The 24,698-nt window shown below is 43.5% G+C and overlaps 1 protein-coding gene across 1 annotated transcript; it reads right to left on the bottom strand.

The window, feature by feature from the left end:
* Nucleotides 1-1,103: 1,103 nt before the first annotated feature.
* Nucleotides 1,104-15,750, bottom strand: best2 (bestrophin 2). Its single transcript, XM_063010375.1, has 9 exons — nucleotides 15,599-15,750; nucleotides 13,437-13,531; nucleotides 13,100-13,333; nucleotides 12,007-12,161; nucleotides 11,106-11,183; nucleotides 10,261-10,413; nucleotides 9,353-9,433; nucleotides 8,744-8,898; nucleotides 1,104-2,642 (listed from the first exon to the last, which is right to left on the bottom strand). The coding sequence occupies exons 1-9, from the start codon at nucleotides 15,748-15,750 to the stop codon at nucleotides 2,273-2,275; spliced, it is 1,473 nt and encodes a 490-aa protein (XP_062866445.1). The 3' UTR covers nucleotides 1,104-2,272.
* Between the last annotated feature and the right edge of the window lie 8,948 nt (nucleotides 15,751-24,698).

Genomic DNA, 24,698 nt, shown 5'->3' with positions numbered 1-24,698 from the left:
TTTTTTTTTTCCCCTTTTTCTCCCCCTTTAGCGCATCCAATTGTTCAATTTTTGCATCATGCTTCCTCTCTGTCTATGCCGAACCCTGCCCTGACCGAGGTGATCGAAGCTAACCCATATCCCCTCCGACACATGAGCAGCAAGCCATATGCATCTTTGCCACCCACACATTTATGAGTTTGGCGCCACCTAGCGTTGCATGCGGAGAGACACACCCTAAGGGCACCCTTTCCCATCCCTGTGCAGGCGCCTCTTAATCAGCCGACAGAGGTCGCAATCGCATTCTGACAGAGAGAGACCCACATCCGGTTCTTTGTCCCGCCCCCCAACTGAGCAACCGGCCAATCGTTGCTCATAGCCACCCAGCCTCGGACCGGTAAGGCAGAGCTGGATTCGATACGGTGTATCAGAAATCCAGCTCTGGTTGCAGCGTGTGTCTTTTTACCGCTGCGCCACCTGAGCGTTTCTGTATGTTTTTCATGTAATTCATTTTAGTCAACGTCTTAAGCTGCCACTGTTTACCACCTCTCCATTGTGTCACTTTTTGTGTATTTATTTTCTATTGTTATATTTTAATTCATTTTGCTCTTGGGGCGGGGTTACTAAGTCATTTGTTGCATCAGCTAAACTTTGTTCAGTCCGCTTAGAGCAGCCTTTCTCAACCGGGGTGCCGCGGCACCCTGGGGTGTTGTCTGGCTTCGTCAGGGGTGCCGTCAAAAATATTCCGACATCGATGAGTCGTTCGCGAACGATCCGATTCTATAGAACGGCTCTTTAAAATGAACAAAAGGAACCGAGTTGCGCTTCTGGGAGCCGCTATATATGTGTTTATTTCTGCGCAGTTCGGCTGTAATCGGCTGTAATGTAGTCATAATAAGAGCTGTTTATTGTCGAAATTCTAATCCGATAACGGAGAGCGGAGAGCGAGCGAGACACACACACACACACACAAACACACACACACACAGAGCGAGAGAGAGAGAGACACTAATCTCAAACTCAAAAAAATCTTTATTGGCATGACAAATAAGGACATTCGTATTGCCAAAGCAAGTTACAGAGAAAAAATAAAAATAACAATAAGAAAGAACAAATACATACAAAACAGTTACATGTGCAAAAATATGAAATAGAATAAAATATTTCCCATTAAAAGTAAGTCATGTTTACCCCTCCCTCCCTAAATGACCCCTTATGGTGTGTGTGCGTGTGTGTTAGCAGTCCGAGGGATTGCAGAGTAAGTACGTTTTTTAATACATTTTAGACTGGGGTGACTTGAGATTTTGCATACTTTTAAAGGGTGCCGTGACTGAAAAAAGGTTGAGAAACACTGGCTTAGAGCACTGCTGGAGAGATGGTAAAACTTAAGCTCTGTGTTAAAAGAGTTGTTAAAACATTCAATACAGTGTAAAAAGTTATAAAAACTGTTAAATATGAAGCGAAGCGATGTTAATAGAATTTATTATCTGGATGTTTTGTAGACATATGTTGTGTATTTTTTTGATGGAATTACCGAGTAAAAGTGAAAAGTTTTAGCATGCTACAGCTGCCTGTAATGTGCAATGCTAACCCTCCCCCCACCTTTTCTATTATTTTCTGGGTGCACAGACTAGCAATGTAGGTGGACACGAGGCGTGTGCGACTTCTCTCTAGTTTTGTAGTCTTGTACATCCAGAATCATCCTCCTAATAAATGAGTTCATGTCTGGTACCAGCATCAGTGGTCCCTGAGTACTTCTTCAACAACATAACACAACGCAGAGTAAGCGATTACTCTAAGCCTTGCCCTGAAAAACTGAATTAGTGCTTGAGATAAAACACATCAAATACCTGGAATGGCTAAGGGGTTGTTGTCTGTGACATTTGTTTATCACTTTGTTAGTGAGGTCTAACTGGTATAAAGCCAGTTACATTTGCACTGTGACTTAGACTGGGCTAAATAAGGTTAAATATTACTCAGTCTGTCCTCTGTCTGTCCTCAGCCTTGTTTTTCAAACTGAGAACCTCTAAACCACACTGATGATTTCTAGGTGCCCTGCATGTTCTTCAGGTGACCATATTGGACACTCTTCCTCCGGGAATAAAAAACTGTCAAAATTTGAAACTGTCAGTGAAATCGTAGATGGTATGCCATTGGTCAACTGTGGAGTCATAACCTTGGGCTGATTTTTGAAAGGTTGGAAAGAGAAGACGTCTGATATGGAGTGGTTTGTGGTATTTGAAGCAGAGAACCAGGGCTTAATTTTTTTTGCAAACTTTTTAATTTGTCCTCATCATTCTTCCTTCCTTACTTGTCTCTTGTTAATCTCCAGAGTGGTCAGGAGAGTGGTGTTTCCTTCACAGCTGCAGATAGTGCTGTGGGTACTATGTCCTAAACCTGATGGTAAGAATCCTCCTGTACCATCTTTCTGACCCAAGTACCCCTCTTCATTTGACAAGGACAGGTCGGGACTGCCTGAACGTGTTAATTGCTGCAGTTGGGCCGAGCTTCTGCAAAAAGCCCCACCCACAAAGCTGGTGGGAGAGGGGGCAGAGCTAAGGAATCTGTTGAACACAGCAAGGTTGTGATTGCAAGTTGCAGAGTCTTCCATGTTTTCCGCAATCTCCTCCAAAGGCTGAAAGTGCATCTCCTCTTTTGGAATTCTAAATTTGGAAGATTGGAAAAGAGTTTATCTAAATGTTTCATTTATTAGTGCTTTTTTATTGCATTGTGTATCAAAACTAAGAAAACAGCCTACAGCAGATACCAAATGCCCCAGTGACAATTAAAATGGCCTAGGTACATCTCTTCATGATTATGACCATGATTTATGAAATGCCCATCCATGTTCTTTTGTAATTTTAACCCCACCCCTTCCATCCAAATCACGATCCAAACTATTACAAAAAAATAACAAACACAATGGGGAAATCTGTCCTAAGAAGGAATTGCTGTCACAGCCTTGTCTTCAGCAAATTCCATTGGTACTCATGTGCAGTAGGAAATTGACAATAGCACATTAGAGATGGCATGGATAGTTCTGGATTTGGATACAAACCATGTTGTAGGTAGTCTGCAATGGAAAAGGGGCTTCAGGATTTCAGTCTCAATTTCAATTTCATATCCTTAATAATAACTGACATAACAATAGCCAAACCTGTCAAAATGAACTTGAACATTTAATAAATTTAGCAAACTCATTGTACAGTTTTTTTTTTGGCTTAATGGTTCCTGGTACCATAGCATTTTCTATAAACCACTGTATAAAAAAGTTGGAATATTAAGTAAAATGTTAAAAAAATTTAACAGCAGTAATTTGCACATTCTTTTTGGCTTAAGTTGAAAACAGTATAAATTGCAATTTTTAATGTTTAACGTTATGGTTTTATGTACATATATGCTTATTTTAAATTCTTCTGCAGCAAAATTACTCAAAAAAGGTTTGTAATGGCAGAAAACCACCCACTATGTTTAAATTCATTTGTGTCTAACAGCACTTAGTAATCATTTAAGATTAATTATTTAGCACTATGTTTGTTTTTAGCACAATGACATTTGAGGAATCAAAGGTCATGGTCATTCAGTAGTACTATTTGACCTTGTCATTAGACGCAGATATTTCTGAAGACTCTTTAAGTAATGTAATAATATCAAGCACTGCAAAGGTAAAAAAAAAAAAAAAACACAACCTTTGCAATCGTCCTTTCAGAAAAGTTCTCAAAAAGTGTTGCTAATTAAAGCTAATTAGATCTTACCTGGATGCTATTTTGTATCCAAACATGATTGCAGATTTTAAAACATTTCTAGTTTCATATCACCCTGCCTCAACAATAAGGTTTATTAGGTAAAACATTTAGAGAAACAGGGTAAGACACAAAATGTTTGTGATCAACTAAATTAATGTTTTTGTCCAAGTCTGTGAAGAAGCCATGTTATTGAAGCAAACAAGGTGAAACAAGGCTAACATGGCTAACATGACAAACTAGGCAAACATGACAAACTAGGCTAACATGACTAACTAGGCTAACATGACTAACTAGGCTAACATGGCAAACATGACAAACTAGGCTAACATGACAAACTAGGCTAACAAGAGAAACGAGCGAAACAAGGCAAGAACAAACTAGGTCAGACTCCAAACCACACCAAGAGTCACAGAGGAAAATAGCTTACAAAGTCTGTTCTCCAGCTCCCCTCTTAAGTAGAGGGCAGCTGGAGCTAATCAGTCCAAATGAACCAATCAGTGAAGGGGTGAAGGGGACTCTCCATTTCCCGCTATCTTTCTTGTTTCTTATTCCGCTTCTAACGCCTACGCAGCTCCAGTTGCATTATGGGATACATTCGTGGACCACAAGTGTGCATCGCTTGCATACTCAAACATGGCTGCCCAATAAGTAGGTCATCCGGGTACTTCTCGCGTACCTTTTTGTGTAACTATGTATTCGGACATACTAACCGTTCTCGCGTACTCATTTCGCGTACTATTGAGTATGGAAGTATGCGATTTCGGACGCAGCTCTGGAGTGCCTTTCAAAACAAAAACAAGGAGGTCCTGGGCCCTGTGGGGCAAATTTAAAGTTATTTAGAATACCTTGAGGCAGGCATGACAAAAGCACTGGCATGCAGGCCGCTGATGGTAAACCAGAAGCGCCAACGGGGGCCGCCGACGAGAGACCTGAAGTGCCATCGAGGGGCTCCAACAAGAGACCAGAAACGCCGTCGAAGGGCGCCAACGAGAGCCCTGAAGCGCCGTCGGAGGGCGCCAACGAGAGTTCAGAAACGCCGTCGGAGGGTGCCAATGAGAGATCAGAAACGCCCTCTGGGAGTTCAGACTTGAGAGAAAAAGCACCATCGGGGGGCACCGACTTGAGAGCAGAAGCGGCATCGGGGGGCGCCGTCTTGGAGCGCAGCATCAGCTGCGAGGCATTCAGGGTCAGCTGCAAGGACCCTGGAGAAGAGGCATCGGGTGTCAGCTGCGAGGACCCTGGAAAAGAGGCGTCCGGAGTCAGCTGCAAGGACCCTGGAGAAGAGGCATCCGAAGTCAGCTGGGAGGACCATTGAGAAGAGGCGTCCGGAATCAGCTGTGAGGACCCTTGAGAAGAGGCGTCCGGAGTCAGCTGCGAGGACCCTTGAGAAGAGGCGTCCGGAGTCAGCTGCGAGGACCCTTGAGAAGAGGCGTCCGGAGTCAGCTGCGAGGACCCTGACAAAGAGGCGTCCAGAGTCAGCTGCGAGGACCCTGGCGAAGAGGCATCGGGTGTCAGCTGCGAGGACCCTGGAAAAGAGGCGTCCGGAGTCAGCTGCAAGGACCCTGGAGAAGAGGCATCCGAAGTCAGCTGGGAGGACCATTGAGAAGAGGCGTCCGGAATCAGCTGTGAGGACCCTTGAGAAGAGGCGTCCGGAGTCAGCTGCGAGGACCCTTGAGAAGAGGCGTCCGGAATCAGCTGCGAGGACCCTTGAGAAGAGGCGTCCGGAGTCAGCTGCGAGGACCCTGACAAAGAGGCGTCCAGAGTCAGCTGCGAGGACCCTGGCGAAGAGGCGTTCGGAGTCAGCTGCGAGGACCCTGGTGAAGAGGCATCGGTCGTCAGCTGCGAGGACCCTGGAGAAGAGGCGTCCAGAGTCATTTGCGAGGACCCTGGAAAAGAGCCGTCCAGAGTCAGCTGCAAGGACCCTGGAGAAGAGGCGTCTGAAGTCAGCTGGGAGGACCCTGGAGAGGCGTCTGGAATCAGCTGCGAGGACCCTTGAGAAGAGGCGTCCGGAATCAGCTGCGAGGACCCTTGAGAAGAGGCATCTGGAGTCAGCTGCGAGGACCCTTGAGAAGAGGCATCCAGAGTCAGCTGCAAGGACCCTTGAGAAGAGGCGTTCGGAATCAGCTGCGAGGACCCTTGAGAAAAGGCATCCGGAATCAGCTGCGAGGACCCTTGAGAAGAGGCGTCCGGAATCAGCTGCGAGGACCCTTGAGAAGAGGCGTCCGGAATCAGCTGCGAGGACCCTTGAGAAGAGGCATCCGGAGTCAGCTGCGAGGACCCTTGAGAAGTGGCGTCTTGAATCAGCTGCTTGGACTCTGGAGTGGAGTCCTGAATCAGCTGCTTGGACCCTGAAGTGGTGTCCTGAATCAGCTGCTTGGACTCTGGAGTGGCGTCCTGAATCAGCTGCTTGGACCCTGGAGTTGCATCCTGAATCAGCTGCTTGGACCCTGGTGAGGCGTCTTGAATCAGCTGCTTGGACCCTGGTGAGGCGTCTTGAATCAGCTGCTTGGACCCTGGTGAAATCTTGGAACGGGTAGACTTTGACTGGGTGGTTGGAGGACCCAAAACTACCAAACCAACATCTATGGTCCTCTGAACTGCTAAGTTACCCTTAGGACAGTCAGAGACCGACAAACTAGGAACTAACCGAAGTGGCAGAGGACAGAGATACACTCGACCACACGGAACTGAAGCCGGTGAAAAAACAAAAGAACCCCTGGAACCTTTGGGGTCATTACAAGAAATATAACTGAACTCACAGTCAAGACTGGCTCCTAACATAGTTGTGGGACGGTCACGAGCATTTTGAGCACTGGCACCTGGACCACATCGGCAGTGGGTACTGGGGAAATTTTCACATCCCCAGCAGGCACTGGATGCCGAGCATACGCTACAGTGGGCGCTTTGCTGCGTGGAGCGTCGCCAATGGGTACGGGAGGTTTCGCCAACTTCCCTATACCAAACTCATATGGGTTTCTTCCTGTGAATTTGGCTCTCATGAGGCCCTCAAACTCCTTAACCGAGTTCAGCTCAGCTCACTTCTCAGACCAGAGCTGCCTAGCCCATTCTTGCGCAGCACCCTTCAGCCTTGACATCATGAACCACACCTTTTGTGTTTCAGTAGGCTGAGGGTCAAGAAGGTCTTGCAGGTAGAGCTGGCTCTGAAGAAGGAAGCCCTCGACTCATAGGGAGCTGGCCCACAGAGCGGGAAGATCTGAGGAAACTCCATGGAGTCAAATTCAGGGAACCCTGAAACAAAATTCATCTCACAGCATCTTAAGGGGAAAGCTATTATGTCACGCAGGGTCTAGGGACGAGACAAAAGGGGCGGACACACACGCAGAGATGTATAAAAACAAACTAAGATTTATTAATAACAAAAGACAAGACTAGACAAATAGAACACAAAGCAAACAAGGTGAAACAAGGCTAACATGGCAAACTAGACAAATATGGCAAACTAGGCAAACATGGCTAACATGACAAACATGGCTAACATGACAAACTAGGCAAACATGACAAACTAGGCAAACATGACTAACTAGGCAAACATGACTAACTAGGCTAACATGGCAAACATGACAAACTAGGCTAACAAGAGAAACAAGCGAAACAAGGCAAGAACAAACCAGGTCAGACTCCAAACCACACCAAGAGTCACAGAGGAAAATAGCTTACAAAGTCTGTTCTCCAGCTCCCCTCTTAAGTAGAGGGCAGCTGGAGCTAATCAGTCCAAATGAACCAATCAGTGAAGGGGTGTGGCAGGTAACTTTGAACTGGTTCCGCGTGTTTCCACCGGAAAAAAGAGGTTCCAGACCGAGAACTAGTGGTCCAATCTGGCACCACAGAATACTTGGTTTTTCAGCCCGAACCGTGACGTCCGTCAGTGGGCGTGTCATGTTGTACAGCATAGCGCGTTAGCTACAATGGCGTCAGCTGGAGTCTCATATGGAGCTTAATGCTGCATTTTTATCTTTTAAACTTCACCTGATCACATTTTGAGCCAGTTTGCTGCTGATATTTTTAAAGCGCATTAAAAAAGTGAATTGTGTGATATTACGAGATAAAAGTGACCCGGACAGAACGAAACACGCTTAACGTGAAAAATAAAGCGTGAAGCTTTTTCAACTTCCCGAGCTGCATAAACACACGTGAAGTAAATCCAGTAAAACACAGATACATGTGGTACTTTAGAGTAGATTTGATGTTTATTTTACACAGATGTTTGTTCGTGTTGTGAAACTTCAGTGATGTTTCACCGCTTAAGCTGAGAGCTGAGCTAATCGGCTATTTGCGCCGAGAGTCGCGGTGAAACCGAAGCGCAAAACTCATAATAATATAAATAAAACAACAACTAAAACAAACACATCACGTCTTCTCATCACCGATAGTTAGATTGATGCTTTTTACATAAAAACAAACATCTGTAACAGCAGCACAAATGCTCGCACATAATCCACACACTCTGCCATGTTAATACTGCTCTTAACTCTTAGTAAGTAACGCCCATTGTTAATGACACAAAAACTGGTGGAAACGCGCGTCGGTTCTCTACAGAACACCAAGGTTCAGAGAAACCCGAACAGAACCGGTTCAAGAACCACGTTTTTTTTGGTGGAAAAGGGGTATGAGAGGGGGGCGTGGCACACAGGAGCTCATTGTGACAGAAGCTGTGAAACTGTTTTGCCTTGGTTTTAAATACAGGTCAAACTGAATTTACAAATGACTGCTTTCTGTATTTATTTGCGCACAATACGAAAAATCCAACAAGTAGGTACCCATGTGGCACAACATTACTTACTGCACTTTTACCTATTTAAAAAAAGCAAAATGTTACTTACTGAATAATGTAAAATAATTCTGATAATAATTCGGTGCCTTATCCGTCAATCTCATCTCCCTCAAAATAATAAAAAATATGGATAGACTTGTATTTATGAAGTCAAAGAAACAGCAACATGCATTAAAGGGTCCTCTCTCTATTACCATCATGCACATTATATAAGTTTTATACATACGTCATGTCAAAGGTGGAACCCTGAAAGGAGGGTTTGCGGAGGACAAAAAGTGTGGCAGCGGTGTAGGGGGGCCGAGGGTTCGAGTCGTTCCAGTAGCGATCTCTCTCCATTTTGGGCAGATCACCATACATCTCATCCACTGCCATCATTGATACCTGAAGGGTAAAGTAAGTAAGTAAGTTAAGAATACGGGGCTTTCAACTGTTTTGCATCCAGCCAAAAAACATTACTATCACATACAGATTTTATGACTCTTTTATGACTGAAATATAGAGAATAAAAACAAATCCAATTACTATATTGGCTCAAAACTATAATTATTTAATAATAACTAAAGCTATAATCTAAAAGTACTTAATAGTGATCCATCCCAACATCCTATAAAAAAATTTAAACATTGTGGACCCCCTGGAGAGCCACAAATAAATGAGAATACATAGTCTTTGTTAAAAAAGTAATATATTTAACTTTTATTATGTTTATTAAAAATACTGATTTGTATCAAAACATGCATATGATACACACTAGCACACTGTACTAAATAATTTGGGGGAGAAAAAATAAAGGAATAGGTGAATGAATTAATACAAACACTGAATGAACACAAACCTGAAAGTTTCTGTCTATAAGCCAATTGGTCTCAAAGTCATCATCATCCTCACCAAACGGGTTGATCAACTGTTCTGCCACCTATGAACCAATGAATAGTCAAAACAGTTGAAATCAACATGCATGTCATGGTTATTTGGTATAAATATGCTACGTTTCCTGTTGCATAAGGACACTTGTGAATGTAGGAGAAGTTAGCTAAAGGGTAGCTGTTCGCCACTCTGCAGGTGTAGTTTTTTCTTGTCTGTGTTTAAGTTTTTTTAATGACACTGTTTTAAATAAAACTGATTGCAGGCTTTAAAATATACAGCTTGTATTGCCCCCTCCAGTGGCGATTCTGTTCTGACAACCTAGGTTATTTTAAGCGCACATGTTCTTAACTGGCCAATCTAGTGTTTAAATAATATGCTTTTTAAACAAATAATCAGTCAATACATAATAAAGATTCCTGTGAATGATAAAAAGTAAAACTTATTGGTGCAAAAGTCTTGGAGACATTTAAGGGAGTAGAAATTGCAGGCTAGGAGAAGATGACTATTACAGAATGCATACAATTACAACATTTGGTATAATATACAAATATACAAAACTTGCTGTATTAGGCTGCACATAGAGCAAAAAGAACACCAATCTGGAGAGCTGTGTTTTAATCAGCACACAAAATCCTATAGAGTGTGCTTGGAACAGTAGCCTCACATTGGTAAAATTTAGCACATTATTTAGTATATAAAATGGTATTTGGAACACACAGCTCTTCTCTGCTCAAAATGCAGCCTGATACAAAAAGTTTCATTAAGATATATTATGTACATGTGATGCTCCTCATCCATTTCATTAATCCATTCTTATTTTTTTTTCTCAAATTTTAGGGGGCACTGCATCCCATGCTTTGCTAGGTTCCTTCTAACCTTGAGCCAGCCAGCATAAAAGAAAAACTGGAGCAGGGTGAAAATAGGCACATACAGGTCAAGATCATGACCTTGGTAACCCTGACTTGGGTCCAGAAATTGGCGACCAATCAGACACACCAGGAAGAAGCTGTACACTGCTAATGTCACCACCTGGAACAGATGAAAAGACAGAGGCTATATTGTACAAGTTTTATTTGTGACAAAGTTGCAGTGTAATACTTTCCAAACACCTCTAATCTGCTGGGTCAATATGTAATGGTTTGACTGCACCTAATATAAAGTACAAGCAATGTAGTTTTATTTTGCCAAAACTGGAATAAATACTGTTACCTTATATTGGATGGTCAGACATAATCATTAAAAACAGGTATGTTAAACAACTACCTACAGCCAAGCAAGCTTGGGCTTAAAGGCCGGCATGGAAGAAAAAATACCTCTGATCCTGCCTCAAGATATAAGTTGCTGCCCAGAAGTTAATTAATAACATGGTTAATTAAACTAGACACAAATAGGACTAATTACTGCACCTTTGTTAAATTTAAACATGAACTACATAAAACCTTTTTAGAAGTAGCTTAAAGGTCTCAACAAGCAGCTCAATGTGTCTATCAATGTCTAAGGTTCTGAGAGTCTAAACCTCTAGTGAACTATAGTGAGTTCATTCAGAAAGTTACAAAATAACCCCTAAGGAAAAATTAATTTTCAAACGGTTTACAATTACTTAAATTATTATTAAACTGTGTTCGTGTTTCCTTGTGTTCTCTGCATAACATATAAAATCAAAATTTGAAAAGGGCACATACTTTCACAGTCAGAAGATATTGTGCTTGTACATGTTTTACCTGTGTGTAAACTAGTGGCACACTGATCATATCATAGTGGAAAAGCATGCTGCATTTCTCTCTGAAATAATTCAACTCCTAGAACACAAACAAAAAAACTCAACCTTGACTATTTGTTATCTTTTATTTATTCATTTTTACTGACAGCTTATTCCTGCTCAACGCCACAATGGAAAATACACCCTGTCAAGGGTGCCAACCCAACCCCAGAATTCACACCCAGGTTCCCATGTTGCTGTGTGGCACTCACTCTACCCACTGTACCTTCCTATTGCTATCCTTTGTATTTTGGGCTTGATGGCAAAGTTTGTAGAGTGAGTGCTGCACAGCCACATGGGCCCTGAGGACCTGGGTCTGATCCTTATCTATAGTAAATCACATGTTGCACATGTTGCACACAGGCTTTTTCTAAAAACTGCAGGTTTCAACCCTTTAAAACATGCAAAAGGTGGATGTGTATGTGGTGCCCTGTGATGGACTGATGCCCTGTCCAGTGAGTATTCCTGCCTTGGGGCAGTGTTTCTGGGTGGCACCAAATTCACAGCAGCTGTGATCAGGATGTCATTGTTGCATGTTCACTCTGTCTGCATAGGTTTCCTCCAGGTACCTAGGTTTTCTCCCGTCTTCCAACGATCTCCCATCTTCCAAATATGCTACTCTAAATTGGTTATCCAACCTTGTTAACAAAGGCTCTAAACGTAACTGAAGGTTTTAATATCACCTAACCAGAGGCTTCATGTGCCAATTAATTATTCTTCTTTTGAAGAGATACAGATTAAACAGGGGAATTAAGTAAAGCTCTGACATGACACTGAAGACGGCGATAGATCATGGGTTATACAGTCTGAAAAAAGACTAATGGAATAAGAAAATATGTTGTTGAAGTTGTTGGACTGATTACCTCAATGAGCAACTTATAAGTATTATCATCTTTGATTCTGCCCTCACATCGAGCCACAGAAGCCAAATTAGTGAACCACACACATGGAATCCAGTATTTATTATAAGGAGAATGTAGACTCTCAAACCTCTTCCTCTCCTCCCTTGTCATGAAACCTACAGAGACAGAAAAGTAAGGCAGAAATTAAAGTACAGTTTTAAAGTTCACCCTATATTTGACCTTTTTAACCCCAGTGAAGTAACAGCCAACTATGACAAGGAGTCAAGACAGCATTGCTCTTTGGGTAAAAAAAAAGGGCTCAGAGCCAACAAAGCAGTTAGGGTTTTTAACAAAACCCAAAGCAGTTTTCTAACTGTGTTCAGCTGATTATGGTATTGTATTAGCAGAAATTTAAAAGGCAGTGGCATTATGCCAAATTTACAGCTTTAATAAAAAAAAACTTCAAATGACTAAGCTAGGTACAGGATGATACATTTCTGTAAATATGTGGATAATTGGTTGCCACAGGAAAATCTGATGCTGAATCTGATTTCACAGTTAGCAGACACAATTTGGAACTGAATACAATTCAAGCAACTGAGGGTTGAACCAGCAACCACTAGTCAATGATTAGTCCAGTATCTCTGCTACTGGCAGGGTCCACAGCACACAGAGCTTTACCAGTTTGGCCCCTTGCTTTGGTGCCTTCCTCAAGGTGAATCCCCGTCAACTAAATCAGACACTTATTTACATATACTTAGTTGAAGCAAAATTCAGCAGAAAAAAGCTGAAACAGAAATGTTCGAAGGATTTGAACAAAGCCTATGTATTATGATATGAAGTCATAGTATAGACAAGAGCACAATAAACTTTTACTTCACCCTCATCTTTAGTGCTCACAAATACGAACGTCAGGTTCCTTTGCTAATTTTCAAAAGTAAGGTAGGAAAATATTACTGTTACATTTACATGTAACTATGTTACATTGTTACCTCACAGTTATTGTTGCTCACATGGTGATGCCTACAGTCAGATTTTCACCCATTGTACCATTAAGTGTAAGCTCTGCTTAATAGGCATTTCCAAACCCTGGATCAGAACAGTCAAGTCTTACCTGCCTCTACCACATGGTCCATGGTGGGAAAGCGCTTGAAAACAGCAGTGCTGACGGAGCGCAAGATGAGCAGCGCAGACAGACTGGCATAGCGCATGAGCGTGCGCCTCAACAACCTGCCATGCTCATCTCCACCCTGCACACCCCCTGAGAGCACACACATGACCCTGTCTGGCAGCGGGATGGATGTGTACTGATTCCACCAGCGGTTTACTATTACTGTCACATAGAAACCTGCACAGATTGCAACATATGAATACAACTGTAGCATATCATTGTGCTGCCATACTGAATTTTATTTTGTTATTTATTTTTACATCGTTTTCAATAGTCATACCTAGGACAAAGGACATGGGAATCAGGCTGGCGTAATAGTTGCAATAAATTGAGAGTTTTTCAAAGTAGCGCTTCTGCTCGTCCACAAGAAAGAATCTGGAGACGACATGTATGAGAACATGAAGTGTAGCATACATTTAAAGCTGTACCATTGTATTAATAGTACCAACCATAGTTTTGGTGATTTCTGTAAGGTACAAATTAAATTATGGCCACATTAACAAATTTTTAAACACAGAATGATAATCATTAGACAGAGCATCTTAATTTAACCCCAACACAGAGTTTCTTACATTTACTTTGACTTTTATTTGACTGCAGAAAGGAGGAACCTGAGATATTTTATGTTTTGTCTGGTCAACTTCATTTCATTTATTAATAAACATCCATTTCTGCATTTCAGGCCTGCAACACATTACAAAAGAAGTTGGGACAGTAAAGCATTTACCACTTTGTAATGTTGCCATTCCTTTCCACCACACTTAAAAGACGTTTTGGCACGGATACCAAGCGATTTAGTGTTTCAGGTTTTATTTTGTCCCATTCCTCCTGCAAACACGTCTTAAGATGTGCAACAGTATGGGGTCGTCGTTGTCGCATTTTTCGTTTAAAAATTTTCTATTGAGGAAAGGTCAGGACTGCAGGCAGGCCAGTCCAGTACTCGTACTCTCTTCTTCCGCAGCCATGCCTCTGTAATGTGTGCAGCATGTGGTTTTGCATTGTCTTGTTAAAAAATGCATGGACATCTCTGAAAAAGATGACGTCTTGAAGGCAGCATATGTTGCTCTAAGATCTGTGTACATTTCTGCATTAATACTGCCATCACAGAAGTGTAAATGATCTTTGACAAGGGCACTGACACAGCCCCATATCATGACAGACCCTGAATGGTCCTTTTTGTTTTTATGTCCGGAGCAAAAAGACCTGGAATGCTGATTCATCTGACCACAATAAATGTTTACACTGTGTGATGGTCCATCCTAGATGCCCCAGAGCCCAGAAAAGTCAACACTGCTTCTGGACATGGTTAACATAAGGCTTTTTTTTGCACAGTAAAGTTTTAAGTGGCATTTATGCATGTAACTCCGTATTGTAGTGCTTGACAAAGGTTTGCCAAAGTAATCTCTTGCCCATGTGGTTATATCAACTATTGTTGAGTGGTGGTTCTTGATGCAGTGCCGTCTGAGGGATCGAACATCACAGGCGTTCAGCTTAAGCTTGCAGCCTTGGCCTTTATGCACTGAATTCCCTCCCAATTCCTTAAATTCCTTACAATGATATTATGCACTGTAGAGGGAGAAATTAGCAAATCCCTTCCAATATTTCTTTGAGGTACATTGTTTTTAAACATTTCAATAATTTTCTCATGCATTTGTTGACAAACTGGAGATCCTCTGATCATCTTTGCTCATCAAAGACTCTTTCAACAAAGTATTTCCTGGATGCTGCTTTTGTATTTGTTGACATCACCTGTTTGGAATCAAATCATTATTTCGTTTTGTTTTTTTTACCTCATTACTAGCCCTAAATTGCCCCGGTCCCAACTTTTTTTGGAATGTGTTGAAGGCCTAAAATGCAGGAATGGAGGTATATTAACAAATGAAATTAAGTTGAGCAGACAAAACCCTGAATCCCTGAAGTTTAAATGACTTGGTGTTATACTGGGATAATTATGTGTTCCTTTATTTTTTTGAGCAGTAGATACGGGGACTGAAAAGTCACCAATCATAGTCATTAGAGTTGTTCTGCCCTCGCTAAGAGTTTCCCCCTTTTCTTAACTAGACAGACAGACAGCTCCCTCTAGAATACAGTTATGTCGGTTTTATTCGCTTCCCAACTGTACACTGTGTGCATCAAAATGGAGTAAAACTACAAAATACAAACAATAAAAACAATAAGAAACTTAATACAGTACATGCACATAGCTTTAGTTAAGCGTTACATCTAGTAAAATATTAAATTTAACCAAACGTGAAATAGCGCAAACAAGTTAGCATTTTGTGTACAAATACTAATCGCTATAGTAACAATAACAACCATTTTTAATTAATTTTTTTAACTGAAACGCTGTAACATGCCCCCTAAACATTTACAAACAACTGACAATATTTCTATTACTTACAGACAATGATTTTTTATAATCAAAGTTATCTGCTTACACACCTGTAGGTGATACTGATGGTGGTGTACAAAGCGAAGAAAGCAAAAAATTCCTTGTATAAAACTTTATAGACGCTTCCCTTCCAGGCCAAAAGAAGCTTGGAGAAGCCACAAAAGCGAGCGTTTGCCACACATGCTGTATACGTCACTGTCATCACGTCGGCCTTTAAAATAAATAAATACATAGATGTAACCAAAGTGAGAACGTCTCCCCCACAAGTATATGGGTCAAAGACGAATAGGGTGTTCCAAGTACTAAAAAAATAAAATGGTTAAATTGTATAATTTTTTTATTTAATATTGTGCACAAATGTGTCACCTATGTAAATATGTATTTTTTTTTTCAGCATTTTGCTTATTTGATCATTTTAGTGTTGTTGACACACAACAAGGGCACAAAAATGTCATTCAGTGCAACGACTAATTTATGACAAAATACACACACAAAGAACAATCTTAGCCATTTCAAATTTATAAGTTTAGTATATCTCTTACAAAAGATTTAAAACCTCAGAAGAAACTGTACTTACTCTGTTTTGAATTTTCTGTGCATTGTTTGTACTCTAATGCGTCTTGGGATTTTGTTTATTTGTATACAAGATGTTTTTGCTACACATTCTATTCTATTTAAAACCTAATCAAACTTTCTATGAAGCAGGCCTGGATTCTCTTGCATTCACATGAAAAAAAAATATATAATAATTACTTATTACAGTTATTTTAAGCAAATGTTTTTGTTGCACTGTATGATGATTTTATGTTGCACTGAATGACATACTCCAAATTATCCTGTTACATCAGAATATTCATGACTTAATTTGTTTTTAAGTTCTTTATTGATTAAAGTAGCAGTAGTAGAATGAAAATATGCCACACCAGTGGCAAGTGTAATGAATAGAGGCGTAGGACCCAAAGATGCGGAGCAAAAAATGATATTTATTAACAATAAATGATATATACAGAAGAACAAAGGAAAGGAGTTAAACAAAAAACAATTCGGGAAATCCCGAACGACGCCACTCTCGTCACTGGCAACTGAAAAGGAAACACAAAAACAGAAAATAGAAAAACAGCCAACGCGAGGCGCGAACCCGGGTCGCTCACTCGCGGTAATTATAATCACCCCGCTACGCTACGGCGTTGCTGAGGTTACACACTCGCCTTCTGAATATAAGGCTGAAACGAGAAGACGGATCTCAGTAAATAATCCGTTAAAAGGGGCAAAACTTGTAAAGATAATTGTAAGGGGAATAGTGGATCGGTTATGTCACCAGTTTTAAAAGGCTGGGAAGAAACCGATGATTGAGTTTGGAAAAAGGGTTCAGGCGAGTGGATTCGAACCGGGGATTCACACATGGAGGAGCGGAGACTTACCGCTCAACCAAACAGCAGTGAATAACCCTGAAAAAAGTACACGCCTTTAAAGGACTGCGGAAGGTGGCAATTAGCCTGAGGCTAACCCGCTGCTAGCTTTGCAAGCGGGGACCTTATGTGGCAACGCCAAAACAACCACAGCTCGAGGGCTGTAAGGAATCGCACCAGCTCTCCCTATTAAATGAAACAAAACCCTAATTTACCTCAGTCTTACGACTTACACACCCAACCGCGCTACCAGGCGCCTGGGGTACCAAACTAGCCCTGCAAAAGGAATGGCTGCAGCAGTGCAGCCGGTCGAAAACAAAGAACAAAGGTGCGACGCCTGCAGACTGGCGACGCCCCCTTAAGTAGGAAGCTGACAGCTGCAGGTCGTTGCCCTAATCAGCTGGCCTCCTATTTGAGGCCACGCTGCTCTTTGTTCTGTAACGCCTGCAACGCTGTGAACTGGTGGTACGTTCGCCAGACGTTGCAGGCACCCTAACAGGACCCCCCCCTCTAGGGACAGCTCCCGAGGTCCCAAGACCCGCAGACCGGTTCCTTCGGTACTCACGAATCAGTTCAGGGTCCAGGATGCGTCGAGCCGGTACCCATGAACGTTCCTCGGGGCCGTAACCTTCCCAATCCACCAGGTATTGAGTGCTACCCTGCACTTTCCTGCTATCCAGGAGACGGCGGACCGTAAATGCAGGGGCACCCTGGATGATACGAGGGGCGGGAGGTTGTGGGGGGGGTAAAGCTCCCCTACCCGCGAACGGGCGAAGTTGGGAGACATGAAAGGTCGGATGCGCCTTCATCCTGGGGGGCAACTCCAACCTATATGTCACCGGGTTAATCCGTCGGACTACCTTGAACGGACCAATGTACCTCGGTGCCAGCTTGTGAGTGGTACCTTTGACGGGGAGATCCCTCGTCGATAGGAGGACACGTTGGCCCGGACGGAACGTAAGAGCCGGCTGTCGCCTACGGTCAGCATTGCGCTTCATGGAGCGCTGAGAGGCCAAAAGGGCCTGTCTTGCTTTCCGCCAGGCGGCGCGGCAGCGACGGATATGTTGCTGCACAGTCGGCACCGCAACCTCTTGTTCCTGATCAGGAAACAGCGGAGGGGGATAGCCGAACTGTGCCTCAAATGGTGACATACCCAGAGCGGCATGGTGCAGGGTATTGTGAGCAAATTCAGCCCACAACAGCTTATCCGCCCAAGTGGCTGGATTACCTGCAGTCAAGCACCGAAGCATCTTGCCTAGATCTTGAATGACCCGCTCCGATTGCCCGTTGGACTCGGGATGATATCCCGAGGATAAGCTGGCCGTTGCGCCGAGAAGTTGGCAAAAGGCTCGCCAGCACTGGCTAATGAACTGTGGACCCCGATCCGACACAATGTCGGACGGGACCCCATGTGCTCTCACCACATGTTGCAGAACAGCCTGTGCGGTAGCCATGGCGGACGGGAGCTTGGGCATCGGAATGAAAAGGCAAGATTTGGTGAACCGGTCTACAATCACCAGTACCACCGTGAATCCCCTGGATATTGGCAAACCCGTGACGAAATCCAGTGCCAGGTGGGACCACGGTCTAGAGGGTACTGGTAATGGATGGAGGAGTCCACGAGGACGCTCTCTTGTGCTTTTATTAGTCGCACAGACAGCGCAGGTACGGACAAAGTCCTTGACCTGACTCTCCATCCCTGGCCACCAGAACCTTCGGCGCAAGAACACCAGGGTCTTAGAGACTCCTGGATGAGCCGCAAACGAGGACGCGTGAGCCCATTCAAACACCTGACGGCGGACTGTTGATGGTACAAACATCCGGTCAGGTGGACCTCCACCTGGGTCGGGCTCAACAACTTGAGCGTCTCTCACTGTTTTAAATATGCCCCACGTTACTGGGGCAGCAATTTGACTAGGGGGGATGATAGGATCAGGGTCGGTTTCGGGTCTGGTCGATTCCCACTGTCTAGACAGCGAGTCAGGCTTAACATTTTTCGACCCTGGTCTGTAAGAAAGGGTGAAATGAAACCGACCAAAAAAAAGTGACCACCGAGCCTGACGGGAATTCATCCGCTTCGCTTGCTGGATAAACGACAGATTCTTATGGTCTGTCCAGACAAGGAAGGGATGTTTTGCCCCCTCTAGCCAGTGTCGCCACTCATCAAGCGCCAGCTTGATGGCCAAAAGCTCCTTATCTCCTACCGGGTAGTTACGCTCAGCAGGAGTTAGACGGTGCGAAAAGAAAGCGCATGGGTGGAGCTTCTTTTCCGGACCCCCTCTCTGGGACAAAACCGCCCCAACCCCAACATCAGAGGCATCCACTTCCACTATGAAAGGTTCCTCTGGGTCGGGCAACTGCAATACAGGAGCAGTTGTCAAGAGAGACTTGAGCCTATTGAAGGCTTGTTGGGCCTGCACCGTCCATTTAAACGGACCCTTCCCTGTGAGAGCCGTCAAAGGAGCGGCGACCGAACTGAAGTTCCGAATGAATCGCCGGAAAAAGTTGGCAAAGCCCAGAAATCTTTGCACATGGCGTACGGAACTAGGAGTTGGCCAATCCTCCACAGATTTGATCTTAACCGGATCCATTCGCAGGACACCTTGTGAAACTATAAACCCCAAAAAAGACACTGATGGGGTATGGAAAACGGATTTCTCCAGCTTGACGAACAAGTGATGGTCGAGCAAAAGCTGGAGAACCCGACGAACGTGCCTGACATGTTCTTCGATGGATCGGCTAAAGATTAAGATATCGTCCAGATAGACATAGACGTATCTGTCAAGGGCCTCCCGCAAAGCCTCATTGATAAAGCGTTGAAAGACCGCGGGGGCATTCATTAACCCAAAGGGCATCACTAGATATTCATAGTGTCCCGTGGGCGTAATGAACGCAGTCTTCCATTCATCCCCTCGCCGGATACGAATCAAGTTATACGCGCTGCGAAGATCTAGCTTCGTAAAAATTGAAGCTCGCTGAAGAGCTTCAAAAGCTGTGGCCATCAGCGGCAGCGGATAACGATCCTTAACCGTTATAGCGTTCAGACCTCGATAATCGATACAGGGGCGCAAAGTTCCATCCTTCTTTCCCACAAAGAAAAATCCTGCCCCAGCTGGGGAGGACGATGGTCGGATGAACCCCTGATCGAGCGCCTCCTTGACATATTCCTCCATGGCGATCCTCTCCGGTCCCGACAGGGAGAAGAGGCGCCCCCTAGGAGGAGAAGTGCCAGGAAGCAAATTAATAGCACAATCGAAAGGTCTGTGTGGGGGCAAGTCCCGCGCCCGGGACTTGCTAAACACCTCCTGTAGGTCATGGTACACGGGAGGTACCCGGGCCAAATCAGGGGTCATCGCAACAGGCGATTGTGGTGCCGATGACATGCTTGCTGGCAACAGGCAAGCATCCTGGCACCGTGTTCCCCAGGCGAAGATTGACCCGGTCTGCCAATCAATTTGAGGATTGTGCTTCTTCAGCCACGAGTGCCCCAGGACCACTTGGAGTTGAGGAACCTGGGTCACCAAAAATGTGACCCGCTCCTCGTGCCTCCCCAAACGCATCGTGAGAGGAGGCGTTTGATGCGTGATCGGGCTCCCGGCCACCGCCCGGTCGTCCACAGCGTGAACCACTATGGGGACTCGTAGAGGCTGAAGATCAATCCCCAACCCGTGCACCAGATGGCGATCAATAAAATTTTCCACCGCGCCTGAATCGACACAGACCTGGAGATCAGTGGTCCCAGAGTCCCAATGCAACGATGCGCTAAGGAAAAGACCCTGTTCAGGGATGATGGTATGGCTCGCCCTCGACTCCCTACCCCGAGAGTGGCCTACTCGTTTAACCGAGGTCGGCCTCTCGAGGCGGGGTCGGATGGTCGTGGGGCGGCTCCCCGAGTCGATCCCAGTTGCATGGGTTCTGGGTCCTGATCTCCCGAAACGGGCCGGGGCTGGCCCTGAGGCCGATAAAAGGGTGGGTGAGGCCCTCGCTCCCGGTTACGTTGTCGGAGTCGGGTGTCGATCGAGGTGGCTAGGAGATAGAAGGCCTTGAGAGAAGTGGGAAGTTCTCGAGTGGCCAGCTCATCTTTAATTCTCTCTCCTAGACCACGATGGAAAATGGCGACTAATGCCCCCTCGTCCCAACCGCACTCAGCCGCCAGAGTACGAAACTCGATGACGTAGTCGGCGACTGAGCGCCCCCCTTGGGACAGCTCGAGCAAACGCGGACCCGCCTCCCTTCCCCCCGTGGGATGAAAGAAAGTATCCCTCAGAGCCTCCTTGAACAAGGACTCTGAAGAACACTCCGGAGCGTTCTGTTCCCACAGGGCAGTAGCCCACTCCAAGGCTTTGCCTGTCAGCAAAGATATTATAAACGCAACCTTGGAGCGCTCAGAAGGGAAGCGGGACGGCTGAAGCTCGAATGTGAGGGAGCATTGTAGGAGGAAGCCTCGACATTTCTTCGCCTCCCCTGAAAAACGCTCGGGGGGCGGAATGGGGGTTTCAACTCCTACTGGAACCGCTGCGGGGGCGGGAGGATGGTTGGGGGGACCCGAACCGGCACCCAGAGATGGCAGCAGCTGGGCAATTTCAGTTACCCGCTGAGCCAGCTCTGAAAGCGCCAGCTCGTGTCGACCTAAAGCAACCCCCTGGTGACGAAGCACGTCAATCACAGGGGGAGTCTCCGCTGGGTCCATAACTGGTCGCACCTTTCTGTAATGAATAGAGGCGTAGGACCCAAAGATGCGGAGCAAAAAATGATATTTATTAACAATAAATGATATATACAGAAGAACAAAGGAAAGGAGTTAAACAAAAAACAATTCGGGAAATCCCGAACGACGCCACTCTCGTCACTGGCAACTGAAAAGGAAACACAAAAACAGAAAATAGAAAAACAGCCAACGCGAGGCGCGAACCCGGGTCGCTCACTCGCGGTAATTATAATCACCCCGCTACGCTACGGCGTTGCTGAGGTTACACACTCGCCTTCTGAATATAAGGCTGAAACGAGAAGACGGATCTCAGTAAATAATCCGTTAAAAGGGGCAAAACTTGTAAAGATAATTGTAAGGGGAATAGTGGATCGGTTATGTCACCAGTTTTAAAAGGCTGGGAAGAAACCGATGATTGAGTTTGGAAAAAGGGTTCAGGCGAGTGGATTCGAACCGGGGATTCACACATGGAGGAGCGGAGACTTACCGCTCAACCAAACAGCTGCTAGCTTTGCAAGCGGGGACCTTATGTGGCAACGCCAAAACAACCACAGCTCGAGGGCTGTAAGGAATTGCACCAGCTCTCCCTATTAAATGAAACAAAACCCTAATTTACCTCAGTCTTACGACTTACACACCCAACCGCGCTACCAGGCGCCTGGGGTACCAAACTAGCCCTGCAAAAGGAATGGCTGCAGCAGTGCAGCCGGTCGAAAACAAAGAACAAAGGTGCGACGCCTGCAGACTGGCGACGCCCCCTTAAGTAGGAAGCTGACAGCTGCAGGTCGTTGCCCTAATCAGCTGGCCTCCTATTTGAGGCCACGCTGCTCTTTGTTCTGTAACGCCTGCAACGCTGTGAACTGGTGGTACGTTCGCCAGACGTTGCAGGCACCCTAACAGCAAGTATGTGTTATAATATTACTACATCATGAAAAAAGTAAGGCAATCAAAAACATAGCTAATGAAGCCATCATAACAACTTGTAAGGCACCAGAACAGTGTGGAAGTGTGGAATTTGTCATACATTTGTGAAAAAGATGCTGCAGTAAATCTAAATTTATTCAGCAGTAAAAACCATTTGAAGTCGCATTTTATTTCATGAACTGAACAAATGTTTTCCAGTCTTTTGTTGTTAACCTTGAGGTTCTTGCTGTACATGGCTTTGGTTCTGCGATTATGATTTTGACATCAGACTTAAGGTAGTAAATTTCATCATGTGGATTTGGCCACACAAAGGAATTTGTTTCAATTTTGTAGCATGCAGCTAACTTGCACCTCATCTCCTACAGACAGCAGTACCTGCCCAACGAATGGCAGGTCATCGTACTTGACAATAACAAAATCTCAGGGACCACTTCATCAAAAACATAATTATTAATATTCATTGTAATTACTGCTCTTATTAAGGAAGACTAGAATGGAAAAAAGTGGTTTTAATATTTAAAAATAATTTTAAAACATTAAAAAGTCAGTATAACAATGTCATTGTCAATTTAGTGCAACAGCGAAATTCTGTTGCACTGAATGACTGTTGTTGTATTGAATGACAGAAATTTTACTTTAGCACATTTTACAGTTATCCCAGTGGTTAGCAAAAGCTAACATTGACCTTAGCTCAAAGACATTTCTACACATATTCACATTTAAATGTTAATAATCTTGTTTGTTTACAAGATTAACCGTAATATTACGTTTTCTGTGTTGTACTGAATGACACTCAGTTTTGTTCTTTAATGTACAGTACTATGTCACTAAAAAGACATTTTTATCAAATAATGTTAAAATGTATTGACCTCGTGTGTGTGCTGAAGGGTCCCCAGGAGTCTTCTTTTGTTGTTATAATTGGTCACATGACTGCAGTAGCTTGATTGCATATTAAAATAAGGCTTTTTATTAACGTTGTACTGAATGACAACTGAAGATTGGGAAAATGGGGACTGAAAGTATCCTGAATATTATTAATATTAAAAAACACATCTGATTGAATATTATTTAATATGTCACACATGACATTTGTACAATTATGCCAAAGCAGTAAATTTTAAGTTTTACTTAAGATTAATTAGTTTTTTCCTAATGTTTTATTACTTAAAGAGGTAGGGGGACCGTTGCACTGAATGACATTTTGGGGGTTTCAAGGGTTATCTTTTCAAAAATCATACATTTTCTGTAAAAATTACTTTAGGTTTCAGTAAAGATGTACAAATGGAGTAGATTGAAGGTATATCCACTTATATTAATATAATTGTATATTATTTATCAAGTGGGGACACTAAAAAGTTACGTCTCGTCTTTGACCCATATACACATATTTTAATGTTTATTTTTTGAGGCCATTGTTTTTATTTTTTATTCATATAGTTGTAAAGAGATACAAACGTAAAATTTTCTGTATTTACATTTAATTGAAGCTTAACCCAGTATTCAGAATACAGCCATTTCATGTAAAGGTTAGGTAAATAAGGTAAAGAGATCTGGATTAGAGTTTCAAGGTTCCAGGTTATTCCTGCCTTGTGCTCAGTGTTCCTTGGTCAAACTGGATCTGCTGTGACCCTGACCAGAATAAAGTGGTTAATAAAAATGTGAAGAAAAACAATATTTTTTTTTTGGTTTTATGTGCTCATTTCTAACTTGATACCAACAACATGTTCCAAAAAAGATGTGACAGTAGCAAATGTATCACTGTTGCATCACAATTGCTCTAAACACAACAGTCCACAAATAATTGTTTGTGGACTGAAGACAACAGCTGAACCAGTTAAAAGCACCATGTTTTGCTGTTTTTTTTTGTTGTTATACTTTTTCTTCAGCTACACAATTGTACTGTATTGGTCTTTTTGTCATAATTTGCATGACATAAAACACAACACAGCTGGACTACAGGTATGTATGACATGTATGACATTGTATTGTATTTAAATATTGTATTTAAATAATTAATACAATAAATAGACAATAATTAATTGTCTATTTGTTCTGATTTATATAATGATATAATGAAATTGCAATAATGACATAGTAATACACTTTGTA

This window comes from Trichomycterus rosablanca, chromosome 15 (genome assembly GCF_030014385.1).
Source record: "Trichomycterus rosablanca isolate fTriRos1 chromosome 15, fTriRos1.hap1, whole genome shotgun sequence".
Taxonomy (NCBI): domain Eukaryota; kingdom Metazoa; phylum Chordata; class Actinopteri; order Siluriformes; family Trichomycteridae; genus Trichomycterus; species Trichomycterus rosablanca.
The sequence above is the reverse complement of the archived record's forward strand: the minus strand, read 5'-3'. Positions and strand labels throughout refer to the sequence as shown.